Genomic DNA, 20,705 nt, shown 5'->3' on the forward strand with positions numbered 1-20,705 from the left:
CACACACACACACACACACACACACACACACACACACACACACACACCTCTTCCTCACCTTGCCTGGCTCTCCTCCACTATTCTCTCTCCACTTGCCCCTCATGTGTGAGCCACACAGCCCCATGAGTTGTGTGTGCCCAGCACCCCATATTAGACCCTGAAAGCTCTGCTCATCCCCCTCCCCAAAGGTACAATAAGAGCTAGGTAAAAACCACAGGGAGCTTTCTTCATTTACTCTGGCTTTGGGTATGTGTATGGAAGGCTGGACAGCTGCAGGGGGGAGAGGAAGGAACCTGAGTTCCCGGCTGCCTGCTCCCGGGGTGATGGAGACAACAGAACCTCTTTCCCCAGAGAGCTCCCCACACCTCCGGGTGAGGTGTTGCTGGCCCTAAAACCAGTTTTCTTTTGGCTTCCCACTGAGTGTGGAGAGCCACCAGACTTGGGTTGACTGAATCCTTCTGGGACAGCGGGCCAAGGAGACCATAGCACTAGCTGGAGTCATGCCTAGAAGCAAAGTCCGGTCTGCTCACTGAAACGTTAGTCCCCTTGTGATCACTGACATGCTCCACGTGGGCATCGTCCCCCTCTCCCCTTTCTGTCCCCAGTGATGCACAAATCCTCCCCGGAGCATCCACGGGGTCTCCCAGGGCCTTTGTCTAAGCCACTTGTGGGCACCAGTTCCATGCCTGGGCTGCCCAGCCATTCCCGGTCCTTGTGCCTCCAGGACTCCCCCTCCTCCTTTTCCGAGAACGCCTCTCCCGGGCGCTCTCTCTCCGCCCTCACATCTTGCACACAAATCATCTCTGGCACCAGGCTGCTTCGCTCCACCATGTGTCTCTCCAGCCCCCTTGGGGCCAGAGGCACTTCAGAGATTGTGGTGTTTCAAGACTCCCAGCCAAAGAGCGCTGAAATTATTGCATTTTGACTGCAAAACCTCAAAGGCACACAGGTAGACTTTCATTCCCAGAAGCAACAAAGCAAACTGCTCCTAGGACCTGGCATAGATCAGGGTGGTATCATGGAGAGAGTTCTGGTCCTGGGTTCAAATCCCAGCTCTGTTACTTGCCAACTTTGTCAGTCATTCAGTCAATAGTCAGTCAAGAAACTTTTATTAAGCTCCTACTATGCACCAGGCACTATGCTAAGCACTTTTGTAAATATTATCTCATTTGATCCTTACAATCCTCATTTTACAGTTGAGGAAACTGAGGCAGACAGAGGTTAAGTGACTTGTCCAATGTCCCACAGCCAATAAGTATCTGAGTTAGATTTGAACTCAGATCATCCAGACTCCAGGCCCAGCACTCTATCCATTGCACCACCCTTTGACAGAGAACATCTGTATTGAATTAATCAATCCAACACGTAAATAAGGTTGGAAGGACTGAAAGCCATTGGATGAAATGAGATGATGCTATGCAGGAAATGCCTTAAGTCTGGTTGAATAGTCAATCATGTTTCTTGACAAAAACAGTAGATCAGAAATTCTAACAGCAAGCCCACCAGGAGATAGAAAAGCTTCAGCCAAGCCCCTGAGAAGGAGCTGTTTGGGGGTGAAGAGAGCCTTTCTCTCTCCCCAAATCTTTGACCAGAGGTTGAGTTTGTGAACTTCAAAGGGTCAGATGACGTGGCATTCATCCCATGACAAGTGGCCACAGAGAAGCCAAGGTTAATGGCAACAGAAAAGAAAAGGACTTCTGCATGTCGTCTTCCCCATTGGAATGTAAGCTCCTTGAGGACAGGGGTGGGTTTTTACCTTTCTTTGCATCCTCCAACCCTCAACATAGTGCCTGGCTGACTGACTTCCAAAATTCAGGAGATAGGAGTTTACCTCTTTGCTACATGAGCTCTCCAAGCTTGATTCCATTTGGGTATCAAGTGGACTCTGTATGGTACTTGGGGGAAAGTGTGTCTCAGACTCTTGGGAGGAATGTATGTACCCACTGCCCACTGTCTTAGTAAATATCTGTTCTAAAAAATGACTAATTGATATGAACTGATAATAGGGAAGCACACTGATGGGGGCTTATAAATGAAAACACACACCAGTTTCTTGGAGTTTACCCTAGAAATCTGAGGGGATAAGCATTTAGCTGACCTCTGGGAGCCTGACCTGTTAAGCTGAATTGGCTTGAAAGAATGAGCCCAAAGCTTCTAAACCATCCTACGGTCTCTAAGATTGTATATAAATATAAATCTGTGGTTTTTAAATATTCTTGTGATATATGATCCCTGGCCTAATTGAACTCAGGGTTCCAGGCTTCCTCAAGAGCCAGCTGAACTTCTCACTCAGCACTCCTCCATAGCTAAGTAGGGTTAGACAGCTAGAGACTGTGGGTGGCCTAAAGGAGAAAGACCAGAAGATTCCACAGACCATCGGGGCAAAAAGTTGTTGTACCAGCCCAGCATCTTCCCGAGGGCCTGAGGTGTTTCCCACTCAGAATATCAGATGACTCACACTAATAGTTATTGGGAAAGAAACAGGACTGATATCCTAGAAGTATGAGCCTGGCTACTCCCCAGACAAAGACAAGAGACCCGGGTCCCTCCCATCCCACTCCACTCTCTGGGAAATTTCCCATGCGATATCCTTCCAGCAGCCCTGGATGAAAACCCCAACTGCTCAAAGATTATGCAAGCATGGGATAACAAAAGAGCCAAACGCCGGCTTTGGGTGAGGGTGAATCTAGGCCAGAATAAACTACAAAGACAATCTGAAAATGACTTGTAAGATCCTGAGCTATCTACCAACCTGTAAATTTGTATATCACCTGTGCCTTACACCACCCTGGCTCTCTCCATGGCTCCCTATTGCCTTAAGGTTAAACTTCCTTAGTCTGTCATCCAAGCCCTCCAGCTATTTCTAGGTTAACCCTTCCAGGATTATTTAACCCTATGTCCCTATGACACAAGCTAGGCGCCACAGTGGATAGAGCACCAGGCCTAGAGTCACAAAGACCTGAGTTCAAGTCTGACCTCAGACACTTACTAGCTGTGTGACCCTGGGCAAGTCCTGTCACCCTGTTTTGCCTTGGTTTCCTCATCTGTAAAATGTCCTCACCTTCTAGCTCAAGAGCTAAGACTCATCTCTGTCTTAAAATCAGAACCGATGCCAATTTTGGATATGATAACTTCAGGTCTGACTATACTTTCTCTTTCAGACACTGCAAGGGAGGGGGAGATTTCCACCTACATAAACACTCAGAGCTTCTCAAGGCTCTGACAAAGTACCCCAATTTAATAACTAGCTAGCACTTACATAGTGCTTTAAGGTTTACAAAGCACTTTACAGATATTATCTCATTTTTAATCTCACTACAACCCTGAGAGGTAGGTGCCCTCATTTTACAGATAAGGAAACTGAGTCAGAGAGAATTTAAGTGACTTGCCCAGGGTCACATAGCTAGTAAATCTCTGAAGCTGGATTTGAAATCAAGTCTTCCTGGGTGGAGCAGGCAGCTAGGTGGTGCAGTGGATAGAACTCCAGGCCTGGATCAGGAAAATCTGAGTTCAAATCTAGCCTCAGGCACTTAGTAGCTGTGGGACCCTGGATAAGTCACTTAAACTCCCTCTAACTCAGTTTCCTTATCTATAAAAACGAGCCAGAGAAGGAAGTGGCGTAACACTCCGGGGTCTTTGCCAAGAAAATGCCCAATGGGGTCACAAAGAGCCTGACACTAAGTGAACAACAAAAACTTTCTCATTCCTCGTTGCCTCAGTCCTCCAATTTCTCCCTAATGATCTATTTAAATCCCAAAGAAATGCAAGAAGAAACTGGCAGTAATTATTCAAATCCCCCTAAGCTACTTCAAATCACACTTAAAATGGAGGAAATGGGAAGGACAAAGGTCCAGAGGGAGTTGTGGACTCCACCGGGGAGCAACCTCAGAAGGAAGGAAGAAGTAAAGATGGCGCACCCCTAGCTGTCACAGCTACATTTCTTCCCCCAGGGAAAAAAATTGCATTCCCTGCAACTGACACCAAATTTCGGCTACGATGCGATACTCACCTATACTTCATTCACGTATCTATTGCGTGATGAATCACATACAACACCATGGATGCATGGTGGATGCCCAAGGAGTAACTTGTACAGGCAACTGGTCACTTGTGGGCCATCCTCCTTTGAAAGCAGCACCCTAAAAAAATAAAAAATGTCTAAAAAATTTTAAAAAAAAGAAAGCAGCATGCTGCCCAGTGGCTTGTAAATGCCACCTGCACCCTACCCTAGCATCATCCCTGGTCATTCCCCCTGGGGCACTGTACCTTAGTCTTGTTTTGGTACAGACCCTCCAGGCCCTGGGAATCATAGGCTCATAGATTTGGAGCAGGAAGGGACCTTAGTGACCCCTATTTTACAGAAGAGGCCATGCCCAAGGTCACATAGCCAGTGAAGGGCGAAGTGGGGGATGAGAACCCAAGTCACCTGATTTTGAACCAAAATGGGGATAACGCTGTGTGCGTTCGCTGTCTCCCAGGGTGCTCGTCAGAATCAAATGAGATGATGTAGGGAAGGCATGTTGCAAACCCTGAAGCGCTCCACAAACGTCAGCTATCCTTTTTGTCAGTAGTATTAACAATGACAGTAATAACAACAGCAGGATAAAACTAATGTCCTCTTTATATCCGGTGCCATGGATGCCTTCAGGGAGTCTACAGAGGATGAGTTGTCATCCTAATTGTTTTAGTCAACTGTAAAAAAGTGGTGATTTGATCCACCTGTGCAGTAACAGTCCATAAAACACTGAACATCAAGGAATACCACCGGTAGAAAATGGATTTCTCCCAGGGCTGTTTCTATCTGAGCCCCATTGGAAAGATGAGTAGAATGAGACAATGATGATGCCCAAATAATTGATCCAACAACATTGCCTGAGGCAGCATAGCTTAGTGGATAGAGAGTTGCGATGGCAGCTAGGAAGCCTGGGATTCGAGTCCTGCCTCCGCACGTGTGTATCTGCATGACCAGGAGCCACTCAGCCTCTGAGGGACCCCCAGGCAGGTCCCTAAGAATTATAGAGCAGGTGCCAATGTACACACCCCACGAGGAGTCCCCTGTAGAGAAAGGGGTATTTAATGAGGATTGGCAATTGCATAAATTTTGTAACTCAGTAACGAGCAAACACACATATTCATCCAGATATAACTTCTGGAAGAGAATAGAGGAGAAGGGAAAGGAGAAATAGGAGGGGGAAGGGAGAAGAGGAGAGGCGAAGGGAGGGGAAAGATTATATCCCTTAGTCCTATCCACCATTTCTGTCCCAGAAATGTGATCTTATGTACAGATCAGGTTTTCAAAAACTAGAGGCAGCTGCACATAGTAGCCTAGATTTCAATAAACCCAAAGACTCCAAATCCTGGGCTAAGGATTCACTATTAGATAAAAACTGCTAGAAAAACCATAATGCAGAAATTAGTTTTGATCAACTTCTCACACCATACACCAAATTCCAAAAAGATACAGGACTTATATTTAATGGTTATATCATACAAACTAGGGGAGCATAGAAGGAAATGCCTTTCTCAACTATCACTAGGGGAAGAGTTCTTGACCAAAAAAATGACAAAGAAGATCAAAGAAGACAAAATGAATGATTTTGATGACATAAAATGCAAAAAGTTTTGTACAAACAAAATCAGTGCAATGAAAATGAGAAGAGAAGCAGTTAAAAAGAAAAAAGTTTGCATCATCTTCGATAAAGGTGTAAGATTCAAAACATGTAGGGAATCAATACTATTCACAAATAGATACATAGCTAAAAGATATGAATATTATATATATGCATATATGTCAAAGGATATGAATGGGCAGTTCTCAAAAGGAGAAAAACTAGCTACAAACAACCATATGAAAATTTTAAAATGAATTAAAAACGAACCATATGAAAAATACTAACCACTAATAAAAGAAATAAAAATTAAAACGACTTTAAGGTTCTACCTCACACCTATTAGATTGACAAAGATGGCCAAAAAGGAAAATAACAATTTTTGGAGGGAATATGGGAAGAAGAGTGTACTAATATACTGTTGGTGGAGCTGTAAATTGGTTCAGCCATTCTGGGAAGCATTTTGAACTATGCTCAGAAAAGGCCCTAATCTCTGCCCATCATTTCACAGAGATACCACTATTAGGTATGTACCTCCTAAAGACTTCAAAGAAAGAAGGAAAGGATTCATATGCACCCACACACACAAAAACACACACACACAACTATTTTTGTTGTAGCAAAGACCTGGAAACAAAGCGAGGCCCATCGACTGAGCTGAACAAATCATGTTACATGAATGTAATGGAATATTATTGTGCTATAGGAAAAAAAGTGATGAAAGTGTTCCTGGAAACTCAGAAGAGCTCGAATGAACAGATGCAGAGTGAAACGAGCCAAACCTGGAGAACAATGCGTCCAGTGACTCCACCAGGGGTAGGAAACCTGGGGCCTCGAGGCCATGCATGGTCCTCTAGGTCCTCAAGTGCGGCCCTTCGACTGAATCCAAACTTCACAGAACAAATCTTTTAAATACGACACCGGGTAACTGGAAACAGCCGTGAAGAACTCTAGCCAAGGAGCTGAATAACTGCACTCCGAGGAAAGATGAGGAATGAGGATGCCTCCCGGCAGGCAGGGGATGGCCCAGAAGCATGTGGGTTTGCTTTGCTTAACTCTATTTGCTAGGAGGCCTTGAATGGAGAATCAGACATCGGCCTTGGCCACAAGGACTTCACAGGAGCGGGCTGGGGGAAGTGTCGGGGCAGAAGCCTCTTTGGAAGGGGCCAGGGGAGAGCGAATAGAAGGTCAGGAAGCGGAAGCCAGGAAGAAGGGAGCCCTTTCAATCCCTCTGGGAGGAAGAAGCAGGACAGATGTGGCAGTAGTTGGATGGACCCGAAGAGATGAAGGAAGGTGACATCCTGTTAATTATTTTTTATATTGTACCATTTGTGTAGCACCAACTGTGTGCCAGGCACCGTGCTAACCGCGTGTGATCCTCACAACAGCCCTGAGAGGATGGTGCTGTTATTATCAGCCCCATTTTACAGTTGAGGAAACTGAGGCAAATGGAAGTTAAGTAACTTCACACAGCTAGTTAGTATCTGCGGCTAGATTTGAACTCAAGGCTTCCCGAGTCCAGGCCCAGTGCTCTAGCTGTGGTGCCACCTAGAGACCTCCAAAAACCTTGGCGCCTTTGCCTGGGCCACCTGCTTGGAAAACATCTCCTGACTTGTAGACACTGGGCTCAAACTGCCGAGGCAGCTAGATGGTGCGGCGGCTAGAACGCTAGTCTTGGAGCCAGTAAGAACTGAGTTCAAGTCTCAGCACTATCAGGCTGGATGACCCTGGGCAATTCACTCAGGCTCTTCACCTGTTTCAAAAAAAAAGACATAATAATAGCACCTGCCTCCCAGGGTTCAAATAATGCATGATTGTTAACATATTAGGTATTACGTGTCATATATAATTATAATTGATATAAAATACAATGTGAGGTTCAAATAATACATAATTATCAATATAGAATTCATTATTGATTAATATAGAATTAATATAGACTATAACGTGAGGTTCAAATGACACATTAAGTATCCTTTTCTGTATTTTATCTTCGCAGATTCTCCACTCCGCATCTGCTGCCCCGCCTGGTTCAGCTCTGCCCCCACTCCCCCTCCCTCTTCCCTGCCTCCTTTCGTGGCCCCCCATTAGATTACAAGCTTCTTTAGGGACTTTCTTTTTATTCATCGCATCCCAGCACTTAGGACAGTTCCTGGCACGCGGTAGGCACCTAAAACACATCTATTGGGCTGGATTAGATAACGCGGCCATGTCTGGCGAAGCTTAAGGCACCGCAGAGGGGAGCAGGGGCCGGTGGGGCGGGTGGGGTGAGGACCGACCCCCTCTGCCAGGTATCTCCCAAGCTGAAGCAAGCGCACCTTGAGCCAGCAGGTGGCGACAAGTCCCCTGTGGCTGCAGGACCACCCCCACCGTCCGCAGACTGGGAGGAGCCAAGCCAAAACGTTTCAGGAGAGCCTGCGTAGGACGGACCCGACCCGAGGAGCCCAAGCACGCCTGTCCGCCTGCGGGGCCTCGCTGGCCTTCTCGCTGCCTCTCACGCATGGCGCACCAGCTGCCCGCCCAGGCTGCCCCTCCACCTTCACCTTTCTTCCAAGGCCCAGCCCAATCAGCCCCTGCCCCACGAAGCCTTTCCCGAACTCCCCTGCCCCAGCCCACGGTGCCTCCCCTACAAAGACTGAACCCGTATCTCTTGTGCATTTTGTATTCTGTACTCCTGCATGTTGTCTCCACCCTACAATCTCTCCAGCCTCGTGGGCAGGAGCCCACCTTTGCAGCTCCAGCCCGGCCCTGCCCTCGCCCTACAGGAGAGACTTGCACCTGGGCCAGTGAAGTCCCGGGCCTGAGCACCTGTGCCTTCCCTACCTCCTCCTCGCCTGTTCCCAGGCCCCCCGCCACCACCCTTGGGGTCCATGCACAACAATAGAGTGCCCCCCAGAGATCCTAGGTATAGACGCCTGGGGCTGGGGGAGAGCCTGTTCCCACGGCAGACATCCCCGAAGAGGGGCAGCTCTCTCTGGGATGGTCTGGCACCCCAAGACTGGTTTCCATTATGGGCAGATCCTACACCTCTTTATTTTACAGTTGAGAAAACTGAGGCTCAGAGATGTTAAGTGCCCTGCTGATCGTACGTGCCAGGGCCAGAAGTGTCACTCAGGTCCTTGGACTCCAGATTATACTGTGTGCCCAAGGGGAGCAGAGGCCTCAAAGCCCAGGATGGTTCTTCTCCCCAGGCCCATGAGGCTCCAGTGTCCCCCTTTAGACCCCAGGCCTTCTGCTGGGAAAAGGTCTAAGGTCAGCAAAGGGGTCAAATAAAACCTGCCCTCTGCATGTCACTTCAGTCATCTGATAACATCCAGAGCTGGACCGTCTTCCCCACACAGAACTGCCATCCCTCTGCCCCCTTGTCCCCAAGCACCGTAAACACACACACACACACACACACACACACACACACACACACACACACACCACCTCCATCCACAAAATCAGAACACACAGCTAGAAATTGGGATGGGATTTTTATTCTGAAGTCAAAGGCACGGCCTGGGCCGGCTGAGGCAGTGACCAGATAAGCATTGTGGGAGCTCCCCCCCACCAGCCCAGCAACACCCCCCCACACCCTTGCCAGCACCCCTTCCCCCAGGCCTGGGGCAGCTGCGCAAAAGCAGGAGGAGGGGGTGTCAGAGAGCAGGCCCCCTCCCCCACTGTCCCTCAGTTATTCCACAAGGGAGGCCCACACAGCCCAGTGGGGGAGGGGGGCAATAGGGGAAGGCCCAGCTGGGAGGTCTGGGATAAGGAGGGGACAGTCAGCTCACAGTGACGCTCAGCACCCCCTCTCCCTACCCAGGGGTGCAGCGGCTTCCACGAGACTTTGAGTCTTTGGTGGAGAGAATTGCACAGACGCCCCATAAAGTGACAGTTTTGGACTCAGGGCTGACATCCCCTTCCTGACAACAGGGTCCCCCCGCTGGCCTGCTCCCCAAAGCAGGCAGGGAAGGGGGAGCCCCAGTCCTCACTATGGCCACTCAGCTCAGTGCTTCAAGAAATGGGAAGGAGGGAGAGAGGCAGGCCTGAGCTCATCAGACAGAAAGGCCTCCCCTGCCCCTCTCTCAGGCCCAGGCCTGGCTGGCTGCAGGCCAAGCTGAAAAGGAGCGAGGCGGAGAAGGGCAGAGCTCGTCACGCCTTGCCCAGCCCCCCGGCTCTGCAGCTGCCACCACACCAGGAAACACTGGCGAGGGAGACAGAGGCAAGAGTGGGGAGGACGGAAGGCCCCCCCCACCCCACCCCCTCAGCTCCCCTCAGAATCCCTGCATCACTAACTCTACCTGGAAAGACATAAAAAAAGTTCTCTGTTTATAAAAATACTTCTGTCTCAGTCTCTGGGGGAGGTGGGGGGGGGCTTAGAGGGGGAAGGAACAGAGACTGGGGGTGGGAGGGCCCTCAGGGGCAAGACGGATTGGAGGGTGCGAGGATGTCAAGGAGGGAGGGGCAGGGATGTGCCCGGGAGGAAATGGGGGAGGGGGCCAGGGCAGAGACGAGCCTCTCCCTCCATGCGGCTCCCCCAGCCCCAATCTCCTCCGCCGGGCTCACAGTTTCCCTCCCCATAGGGCTGATCACCTCTCCAAGACCAGGGTCACAATGGCCCCTGGCTCAGGCAGCCTTCCTCACCCAGCCCCTGCCCAGCCCCACTAGGAGGGAGACAAAGGGCCTTTGGCTCGGCGAGAAGCCCCCTTGGCAGGCGGGGCCCCTCGTCCCTGGGTGGAGGGGGCAGAGGCCGGGGGAGGGGCAGGGGAGCCCTTCCGGGCTGGCTTGGAGCTGCCTAGCTTCATCTTCCTACGTTTGGCCAGGGGGGCGTTCTCCACGCTCTTCAGAAAGAAGCCCTCCCTCTTGCCTCGGTTGAAGGCCTAGGAGAGAAGGGTAGGAGACCAGAGACGAGTCAGGCGTCCTAGACCAGGCTGTACCCTCGTCCCCAGCCACCTGCCTCCTGGCCACCCGCTGCCTGGAGGCCAGGCAGCCCTTTACATCCCCTTTTCCCCTCACTTCCTCCTTTCACATCCCTCCTCCCCTCCTTCAGGCCAAAAATAACGGGAGACCACAACTGAAACAAATGGTTTCTCATCCAACATGGCGGCAGCCCTCCACACTTCCTGTCCCATGGGGGTAACTTCATCACAAACATTCTCCAAAGAGAAAAAGATGTCATTCCTGGGAACCAGACGGGGCATCCAGGCCTGAGCTCTGGCCCTGACTCCACACACCATGTGTGACCTTAGGCTGGCCACTTCCTTCCTCTCCCTAGGCCCCAGCTTTCCCATGTGCAGAAAAAAGGAGAGATGATCTCTGAGTTCTCTTCCGGCTCTGAGCTTCTGAGATCTCAAGGAAGAGGAGAAAAGCAAGGGGGGATTTGACTTCCCGGGTCAGGATCTGCAAACTCTGGGACCGATGGAGCTACAGAACATCAGCAAGAATGACAAAGAACCGAAGGCCTCCCTTCAGAAAAGCCGCTACATCCGTGTTTACACCAACACCAAGCTACAGTTTGACTCCTAGAGTAGAGAACGAAAGGACTGGTGGAATGGAGTGGTGTGTTGGTAAATGTTTAACAACCGACTCTCCAAAAAAACTACCGTGACACCCTTTTAAGCTTAATTTGCATTATCAACGTTTTCGCCTTCATTTTTTTAAATCTATACAACCAACAAAACAATAAATCAAGCCCTGATTTGTAACATTTGCTGATTTCCAAAGTATGATTCCCAAGTATGTAACATTTGCTGATTTCCAAGTATGATCACAACGAATGCTGAACAAAACTGGTTCTCATAAACTGCCATTTGGTACAAGCTGGCTCTAACATAGCCCTGGTGGAACACCTATTTTATGATAATAACAACAATAACAACAGCTAACATTTATACAGTGCTCACTACCTGATCCTCACAATAACCCTAGGAGGTAGGTACTATTATTATCCCCATTTTATAGACAAGGAAACTGAGGCAAACAGAGGCAAAGTGACTTGCCCAGAGTCACACAGCTAGTAAATTTCTGAGGCCAAATTTGAACTCAGGTCTTCCCGACTGTAGGGCTGGTACTCTATCCACTGTGGTGAAATCTTGTTGACAATGAGATATTCCTCGACAGAATGGAAGAAATGTGAATGGATCGAGTGAGATAATATATATAAATTGCTATGTGAACCGTAAAATGCTATATAAATTTTATATAAATGTTAGCACTGAATATGTTAATAAAAACACTCCTACTGATCCATGCGAGGTCAAATTATACCCTTAAAAGAAACCTCAGCATAATCAACTGACTCTGGTAAATTTGCTGAAATTTGAGGCAAGAAAACATAGCCCTTAGACCAGGTTTTGTTCATGGCTGTTAAGTGAAGGGAGGGGCTTCCAGAGAAAAATTCAGGCAGTGAGCAGCTGGCTAAAAAGAGGGAATCTGCATGGGACTGAGATTCCTAGACCCCGGTTTAAAGTATAACAATGATAAGCTCTTGGCCAGGGGCAGAGTATCCGTAATGAGGGCGGGAAATAGTATTTCCTTGGAATCTTAAAAATCCGACCAAGAGGTTTTAAACTGGAAACAGAAGGGAGCAAAGCATTGCTCACACATGTACGAGCCAACCCCAATACAAAGGAGAATGGCAAACACAAAATAGGAAGGACAGAAGGAGAAAAGACCATTAATTCACAGTAACAATACTCAAGAGTAAAACCCACAGCTTCAGATGCCTACACACAAATGCACAACGCAAGGCATTAGCAGGGTGAACCACACCCCGAGAAGGCAAAGAGGCAAATTTGACCGAGCCTTGGAGAGATGGGATGCCTGCCTGCAATGGATGGAAGAGAAGACATTGTTGAAACGACAGACATCTTATCCAACCCAGGAAACTATGGGGTGAAGCGTGGAGGAGAATCAGGTAAAGATCAACGGAGGTAGAAAGAGAAGTAATATTGTCATGGAGCAGACTACAGACCAGTGGTCCAGAAAGAGGAATCAGACCACAAGCTTGACACAGACGCATGATATTACAATGATGGAGACTTCAACCCTCTTGACAGAGGCTGGGTGCTCCCCAGCTAAAGGCAGAGAGGCAGATCAATTCCTAACTTGCCTTAATGACAGTCTCCTTCTTCAAAAGGGACAGGAAGCAAGAAGAGGAAGTGTGACTCTGGACCTGAGTCTCACCAGCAAGGAGGAACTGGAAGCTCAAAAAGAAATGATGGGAATCTGAGGGGCCAAGGACCCCTCCATCCGAGAGTCTGTGATAGAGAAGGAAGAGAAACCTGGGCAGAGCTGAAGAGCTCAGCCGAGTATGGGGAAGGGCAGCTTGCTAACGGTACAGAGAAAGAAGGCAGAATCCCAAGCCAGGAGGGACAGAAGGCTCTCAACAATGGAATTCTGAAAACCCAAACAGGTACAATGCTGATGAGAGAGAAAGGTCAACAAGCATTTACTAAGCATGTACTATGTTCTAAAAACTGGGGGAATATTTCACGTTTGAGTCTATGTGTCCCAAGAAACCAATGTAGATTCCCAGGAACAATTATCAATTTAGTTTTCAGTTTTTTGTTTTGTTTTTTAAAGACAGATAGGGATGGAAGCCAGGCAAAAAATTAAGGATCAACCAATCAAAATACAGCTATTAAGCTCCTACTGTGTGCTAGGCAAAGATACAAAAATGAAACCATCCCTGCCCAATTCCAAACTAAAAGAAAGATCACAAAGAAAGACAGAAACCACTGCTTGGAGATGCTGGGGTGGTGCTAATGAGCAACAGAGGCAGAACCTAGAGTAAGAAGCTTATTTTCTTCTGTTTTTCTCAAACAAACGGTTAACTGGGTTAATTGAGATCCAATGCACATTAAGTAAGCAGGAAATCAGAACCCAAGGCCATAGGAAGGGAGCCCTGAGCTGCCAGAGATGTTGCTCTAGTCCCTAGGTCCAGGTAAACAACAGTGCTCTTTGAAAGGGTGTGGAAAGTGGGAGAGATACTGTGGGACCAGAGCAGGGACAAACATCCTCATTTTCAAAAAACAGAGTCTACAAACTGTTAGTTTCATTCCCATGAAAACTTTATAACATATTACTAGAAGGATGGTGTGTGAGCATTTAGAAAGGGAAGCAGTGATCCCAAAGAACCAATCTGCTTCATCAATAACAGCACAGGCTAGACTGCTCACAGTAAATGTAGCTCCCCCAGATTTCAGCCAAACATTTAACCAAGTACCTCACGCAATCCTCAAGGACAAAATGCAAAGACAGGGGCTAGGTGGTATAGATAAGTGTGTTCAGAACTGGACGCCTAACTAAACTCTAAGAGTAAGAAATGGGCGATGCCAACTTGGAAGGAGGTTTCCAGTGGAATACCCCAGGAAACCATCCTTGGACCATGAGATTTAACCTTTCAATGACATAACCAATGACACATTTATCACTTTAGCAGAGAACACAATCCTGGCAGGCACAGATAACAAACTAGATGAAAGATGATTCAGAGCCCAAAGGTGTCTCAATAGGCTGGAACCCTGGGACAAATCAAATTAGATAAAATGTAACAGACTGAAATGGAAAATCTTGGGGTCCAAAAAGCAAATTCACAAGTAAAGGGAGATAGATGTGAGTAAGTCAGAGTTCATGTGGAAAACACCCAAGCTTTTTAGTGGGCTCCAAGTTCAATGAATCAGCAGGCTACCAGAGGAAGTAACAACGTTAACGGCTGCTTTAAGAAAGGAGGAGCATCTAGGACCAGAGGGGAATACCACTGACTTTTCCACTCTGTTTGGGCCATATCTGGGGCATGACGCTCATTGGCCACACTCACAGAAAAGGACAAGGACATGTCCAGAGAAGAGCAACCAGCATTGTGAAGGGTTTCAAGACCATGCCGTATATGGATCAATGGGAGAAAGACATCAAGTTTATCTGGGAGGAGACTGAGGGGACACAAGAGAGATGCCTCCAAGCCTTTCCGGGGTGTCCTGTAGAAGAGCAAAGAAACAGGGGCAAGGGAGGGAGGAGGGGAAGGCGTAGAGACCAAAAGATAGTCAGCTGCCTTGGGAGGTAGTGAGATGCCCATTAGTGGAGGTCTCCCAGGAGAAGACCACGTGATCCAGAAGTCGGACAAGCACTTTCCAGGGATGCATGGGCTGGTCTAGGTGGCCTCTGAGGTCCTTTCCCACTCTGAGATTCTCAGATGCTGTATAACACCCCTCAGCCCCCAGACACACACACACACTCACCACCTCACTAGCCTTGCCCTCTACCCTTGAACTCCACCCCTTTTTTCTGGAGCTCCCTCACCATAAAAGTGGCATTGACCCCGGAGCGCACGGCGGGCCCAGCAGACTCTAACACATCTGGGGTCCTGAGGGGAGGGGAGGAGCGGGCACTGCCATCCTGCAGCCAGGTGCTGTCCCGGAGGTCAGCCAGTTTCAGCCGCTTGGCAGGGTCCACCGTCAGCAGTCCTAGGGAGAGGGGATGAGGGTCACTGTTGGGAAAAAAGGGAGTTGGGGCACGGGTGAGGTGGGGCAAGGGCCTGGGGGGGGAAGCCTTGTCTCTGCCCTAGAGGACCCTACAGTCTCCCCCACCTTTCCAGAGTCCCCCATGGGCTGCCTCAGCACAGACCCAGCCCACAGTCCCTGCCCCACCCACAGTCCCTGCCTCCTTCTGCCCCCACCCAGCATGCCCTGCTCTGTCCCCGAACCTCGGACCAGCTCCTTGGCCTCCTCTGAGACACCCTGCCAGGCCTCCCCATCCAGGGAAAACCGGCCCTCCCGGATTTTCCGCATGATCTCAGCTGCCTGGCTCTGTCCACCCCTGCCAGGGCCCCCCTGGAAGGGCACCTGCCCCGATAGCATCATGTACTGCAGGAGAGATGGAGTAAAAATAGGTCAGTTAGCCCTCCCCTCCTCTGAGGCCAAGGCCTGGACTGGCCTGAAACCAAACCCTGCATCCCAGAAATCTGATGATAGATAGCAATTATAGAGTGCCTACTGTGCGCTAGAGGCTTTACAAATATTAGCTCACTAGATTCTCACAACAACCCTTCTAGGTAGGTGCTATTCTTACTCCCATTTTACAGTTGAGGTTAAGTGACTTGCCCAGGGTCACTCAGTTAGTAAGTGTCTGAGGCTGGATTTGAACTCAGGTCTTCTTGACTCCAGGCCCAAAGCTCTATCCACTGGGCCACCTAACTGCCTCTGATGCCCCCTAATCCAACTCTAGTGTTGCAGGTGCCCCTCACCCTTTGCCCCTTGGCAGTGCCTCCATACCAGGATGACCCCAAGGCTCCAGAGGTCACAGGACTCATCATAGCCCTGGTGGGCAAGCAGCTCAGGGGCAGCGTACTGTAGGGTGAAGCAGGGGGTCTGCATGGGCCCTGCGGGGCTCTGAGGCCGCAGCCGGGCAAAGCCAAAATCGATAATCTTCACCGGGGCTCCAGGGGCTTCGTTAGCATACAGGATGTTCTGGTGGGTCAGGGAAAGGAGAAGGGGTCGGTGCAGGCTGCCAGTCATCACGAGGGTCCTTCTGGCTCTCCACGTTCTAAGGGCCCTCCCAAGCCTGCCATTCCAAGTTCTAGGTACCCTCCCAGCTCTGACATTCCATGTTCTAGGTGCCCCCCCAGCTCTGACATTCCATGTTCTAAGTGCCCTCTCAGCTTTAACTCTCCATGTTCTCAGGGCCCTCCCAGCTCTGACATTCCATGTTCTAGGTGCCCTCCCATCTCTGACATTCCATATTCTAGGCACCCTCCCAGCTCTGACATTCCATGTTTTCAGGGCCCTCCCAGCTCTGACTCTCCATGTTCTAAGGGACCTCCCAGCTCTGCCATTCCATGTTCTAAGGGCCCTCCTATATCTGACATTCCATGTTCTCAGGGCCCTCCCAGCTCTGACTCTCCATGTTCTAAGGGCTCTCCTTTTTCTGACATCTCAGGATCTGTGAAGGAGGGCAAGGTAAGGTGTTCAGTTCAAAGGAGTCCAAGATAGGGCAGGGTTCTTTGCTCCCCCATATCTCCAGCATGCTCTCAGAACCTTCTTCCCCTCCAAGGATGCCCCAGGGGTAGCTCAGCCTGGCTGGAAACCCAGCGGAGGCAAGGGGTCTCACCTCCGGCTTGAGGTCCCGGTGCACCACCCCAGCCTCTTCATGCATGTAGCTGACGGCGGACACGAGGCTGCGTAGAATCTGGCTGGCCTCCGATTCACTGAAATGCTGCTTTTTGCGGATATGCTCTAGCAGCTCCCCACCCCGCAGGAGCTCCAGCACCAGGTACGTGTGGTACTGGGAGGGAAGAGGAGAGGAGGCCGTGGGATCGGCTCCCAGCAGCACTGCCCCGTCCGTGTCCACTTCTCTCAGCCCCATCAGCTGCTCCGAGTACCGGCCCCTGCCTGAGGCTCCCGACTGGGCCCAGAGATGGAGGGAAGGGGGTCCCCTCTCAAGTGTCTGGTGCCCCGAGGACAGGAGCCTCTGAGGGATCCCTGGGCTTTCTGAAGCTGCCCACTCTTCCCATCGCCCCAGTGGCTAAGCCCTGGGACTCCCCCAGCATCAGCCTGGAAGTCTGGCTCCCTGCTCCAAGGAGGGCCTGTGAATGGCTGCTGGGAAGGCTCAGACGGCCCAGACCAGAGGGAGGCAGCGTTAGGCTGCTTGCTAGAGGCCCATTACTGAGTTCTGCTCTCCAGGGCCAAGCCTTCTTCCCCTTCTTCCACGCGGCGGCCCCCTGGACCAATTCATAGCCCCCCCAATGAGGCACCAGCAGCCCCTCCTCCCAATGGTCAGCTTCCTTTTCTTCACACTGCCAATGGGACGGGTGTGAGCTCGGTCCATGCCCTTGTCATCTCTCTTCTCCAGGGCCAACGTAACCCAGTTCCTCTGATCTCCCCTATCCTGGTATGGGCTAGCTCCCAGTCTTACCACCCCACCTGTCCTCAGCCAAAAGGGAAAGTGGGAAAGGAACTCTCCAAGGGGCTAGGGAAGCCAGCTGGCCACTGTTCCCAGACCCCACCTCGTCTCATTCTGTGGGCGTGGCGTGGCGGGGTCTCACCTGGTCATGATGGACTTCATGCAGTTTCACCACATTAGGGTGTGACTGGCAAAGCCTCAGGGCCGCTATCTCCCTCTGAGTGTTCACCTCCAGCCTAAAGGGTGGGGAAGGAATGGGGGGGGGCGGAGATGAGGCCATTTTAATTACTTGGCGTTAGTTTCATTTTATTTTAACTAATTATTCTAATTAAGTGAGAAGCAATGTGGAGACGTGAATTAAGAGCTGACCTAGGCATCAGGAAGACCTAAGCAAGTCACTCTCAGTGCCCTAGGCAACTTTCTGAGACTGTAAGGCCTTGCAAAGAAGATGGCAATCTACATTAGTAAGGGCACTTACTCACTGGGAGCTCTTTACATCAGTAAAATCATAGGTCCTAAAAGAAAATTGGAGCTAGCTAGGTGCTAAGTTCTCTTATTTCTATACTGCTAAAGGCTAAATTTAGTGCCCTAGGATAAAGCTCCAGTCACCCCACCCTAGTTACAACTCTGCCAAGCTGCCCTGCCCTGCTATGAAGACAACTGTCCTAAGGGCCCTTCCAGACCACCATCACCCCCCACATACCTGCGACTGAGGATCTTGACAGCAAACTCCTGCCCACTCTGATGCTGGCGACAGCGGCGGCACACTGAGAAGCTACCCTGGCCCAAGGCAGGCTCCCGGAGGTCTAGCTCATAGAGCTGGAAGAAGGAGGAGTCCTGGCGGGAGGAAGAAGGAGGCCAGTTCAGAGCTGCAGGCCCTGCAAACTTAAGACTCAGACACCTCCTGGGGCAGCCAGCTTCCCAAGGTCAAGGTCCCCTTCTGTCCATGTCATCCCCCCAGCTCTGTCCCATCCTCACTGGGCTTCAAGAGTCACAGGACATCAGAGCTGGACGGGACCCCAGAGCTCATCTATCCAACCCCCTCACTTTACAGAAGAGACGACTGAGGCCCACAGATAAGAAGTGATTTGTACAAGGTCAGAGGGCAAAGGAGTGACAGACCCAAGCCCAGGTTTCCTCTCAGCCCTAACTCAGAGAGAGAGAGAGAGAGAAAGAAAGAGGGAGAGACAGAGGGAGAGAGACAGAGACAGACAGAGACAGAGAGAGAAAGAGACAGAGACAGAGACAGAGGGAGAGAGACAGAGACAGACAGAGACAGAGAGAGAAAGAGACAGAGACAGAGAAAAAGAGAGAGAGAGAAAGAGAGACAGAGGGAGAGAAAGGAGAGAAAGAGGAAGGGAGGGGGTGAGGGAGAGACAGAGAAAAGAGGAGAGAGACAGAGATAGAGATAAGGGAGGGAGAGGGTGAGAAAGAAAGGCAGCAGGTGGGAACACAAGGTCAGCAGATCTGGAGTCAGAGCCTGGGCACTTATGCGCTCCCTGGGTGATCCAAGCCTTGCCCCACTCGTCTCACCTGCAGCACCAGGGCTGGGTCCAGGCCCCACCGCACCCTTTCCACCTTGGCCCCCTAGGGATCCTGTCCTGCCTGATGGAGTCCCCCTCCCCCCTGCCATTTCTGTCCTGGGCCCCCATCCTTCCCGTCACCAAGGCTCCAAAACTCCGTCATCCCTGGCTCCTTGTCCCCCTCACTCCACATTTGGAATCAAACACCACACATTGTGAATTGTCTCCAAAATGTCTCTCGCTTCCAGTCCCTTTTCTCCCACCATCCTGCTCACCTCTCACCTGGACCCATGTAGCAGCATTAACACTTGGTCTCCCCCTCTCCCATCCGTCCTCCCCACAGCCCCAACATGATCTTCCTAAAATGACACTCCCCGCCTCAACAAGCCCCAGTGGCTCCCTACTGCCACCAGGATAAAAATGTAAACACCTATGGTTGGCAGTAAGGCCCTCCACAATCCAGCTGCAGGTGACCCTCGCCAGGACCATGCCTCATTATCCCCCTTCATACTCTCTGTTCCAACCACGCCAGGCTCCCTCCTGTTCCCCAGTGCAGTATCGCACCTCCAGCCTCCATGCACATGCGGGACGCCCTGCCTAGAAGGTGCTTTGTCCTCACCTCCACGTCCTGACACCCTGAGCTCCTTCCAACACTCAGCTCAAGGGCCCACTCCTGCAGAAGGCTTCTCCTGATCCCCCAGTTGTTAGCACAATCCCCCTACCTGGCCCCAGAAATGATTCTGCAAGGATGTTATAATTACCTGGGAATGGACTGTTTCCCCCAAATGTAAAACCCCTTGAGAACAGGACCTGATTCTTTCTGTCCTTGTACCCCAGTGCCTAGCACCATGCACCCCAGCACATAAAAAAGCTTAATACGTGTTTGCTGGATTTAATTTAAACCACAGCCCATGAAACACCCAAAGAGCTGCCTCCGTGTGTACGTACAGCAGTGTACCATACATACCAATATGCATGTTAATTCAAGGTGGTAGGTCTTGACTGTCATGAGGCATTGAAATTCACCCGGGGCCATCTCCTGCCCCTCTCCCCACGCATCACCACCAGGCATCGCCTGGGCCTGGCCTCTGCTCTCCCTGGACTGTCCCTCCCTCACAGCCTTCCTCCCAAGGAGATGCCAGCCCCGCTACCCAGGAGCGTTCCCCACCTGCATCATGGCGCTCCTGGCTACAGCCGCCCGGCCAGGTCGGTCCCCGCCCCCCGGCAGCTCCAGGACGTCAGTCATCACTGCATTGTTGCGGTCAAACAGAATGGAAGGGGCCACAAAGGAGTAACCCTGCAGAGAAAGGGGCAGCAGTGAAGGCAGGGAGGAGAGGCCGAAGTCATCGGCCATTGGCCCGGGGAGCCCCTCCCCAAGAAGACTGACCTGGAAGATGCGGGGGTCTCCAGGGGGCGGGCTGCCAGGGGGAGAATAGACGGGCTCCAGCCGGGTAAATTCCTCTGCAAAGTTACCCACATCCAGCTCTGAACGGATCTGGGGCCGGAATGGAGCTGGGACTTTCCTGGCAGCCAGAGCAACCCAATCCAGACCCTGGGGAGGGGAGATCGAAAGATCAAAGGTCACTGAATTACAGCCCCCTTCAAGGTGAAGGGCACTGCAGAGACCAAAACGTCCCCTCTAGAGCCAGACCAGGCCAGTGATATCCCTTCCAGAGTCAGACCAGGCCAG

General features: G+C 50.7%; 1 protein-coding gene and 1 long non-coding RNA gene across 4 annotated transcripts in view; one reads left to right on the forward strand and one right to left on the reverse strand.

Moving 5' to 3' along the window:
- Positions 1-7,979, forward strand: part of LOC114038820 — a 20,917-nt gene extending 12,938 nt beyond the window's left edge. The window contains exons 2-3 of the long non-coding RNA XR_003568598.1: positions 6,316-6,902; positions 7,609-7,979. This is a non-coding gene — a long non-coding RNA (uncharacterized LOC114038820). The remainder of the gene's footprint in view (positions 1-6,315; positions 6,903-7,608) is intronic.
- A 1,096-nt stretch (positions 7,980-9,075) lies between these two features.
- Positions 9,076-20,705, reverse strand: part of RPS6KA4 (ribosomal protein S6 kinase A4) — a 17,199-nt gene continuing 5,569 nt past the window's right edge. The window contains exons 9-17 of one of the 3 annotated variants that reach the window (XM_027856264.1): positions 20,403-20,567; positions 20,184-20,312; positions 18,196-18,329; positions 17,635-17,728; positions 16,701-16,874; positions 15,866-16,060; positions 15,298-15,457; positions 14,895-15,058; positions 9,076-10,474 (exon numbers count right to left, since the gene is read on the reverse strand). In XM_027856264.1, coding sequence (XP_027712065.1) covers positions 10,259-10,474; positions 14,895-15,058; positions 15,298-15,457; positions 15,866-16,060; positions 16,701-16,874; positions 17,635-17,728; positions 18,196-18,329; positions 20,184-20,312; positions 20,403-20,567 — 1,431 coding nt within the window. In that variant the 3' untranslated portion in view covers positions 9,076-10,258. The other 2 variants (XM_027856265.1, XM_027856266.1) reach the window with 2 other exon arrangements.

Source organism: Vombatus ursinus, unplaced genomic scaffold (assembly GCF_900497805.2).
Source record: "Vombatus ursinus unplaced genomic scaffold, bare-nosed wombat genome assembly UNPS02011369.1, whole genome shotgun sequence".
Lineage (NCBI taxonomy): Eukaryota > Metazoa > Chordata > Mammalia > Diprotodontia > Vombatidae > Vombatus > Vombatus ursinus.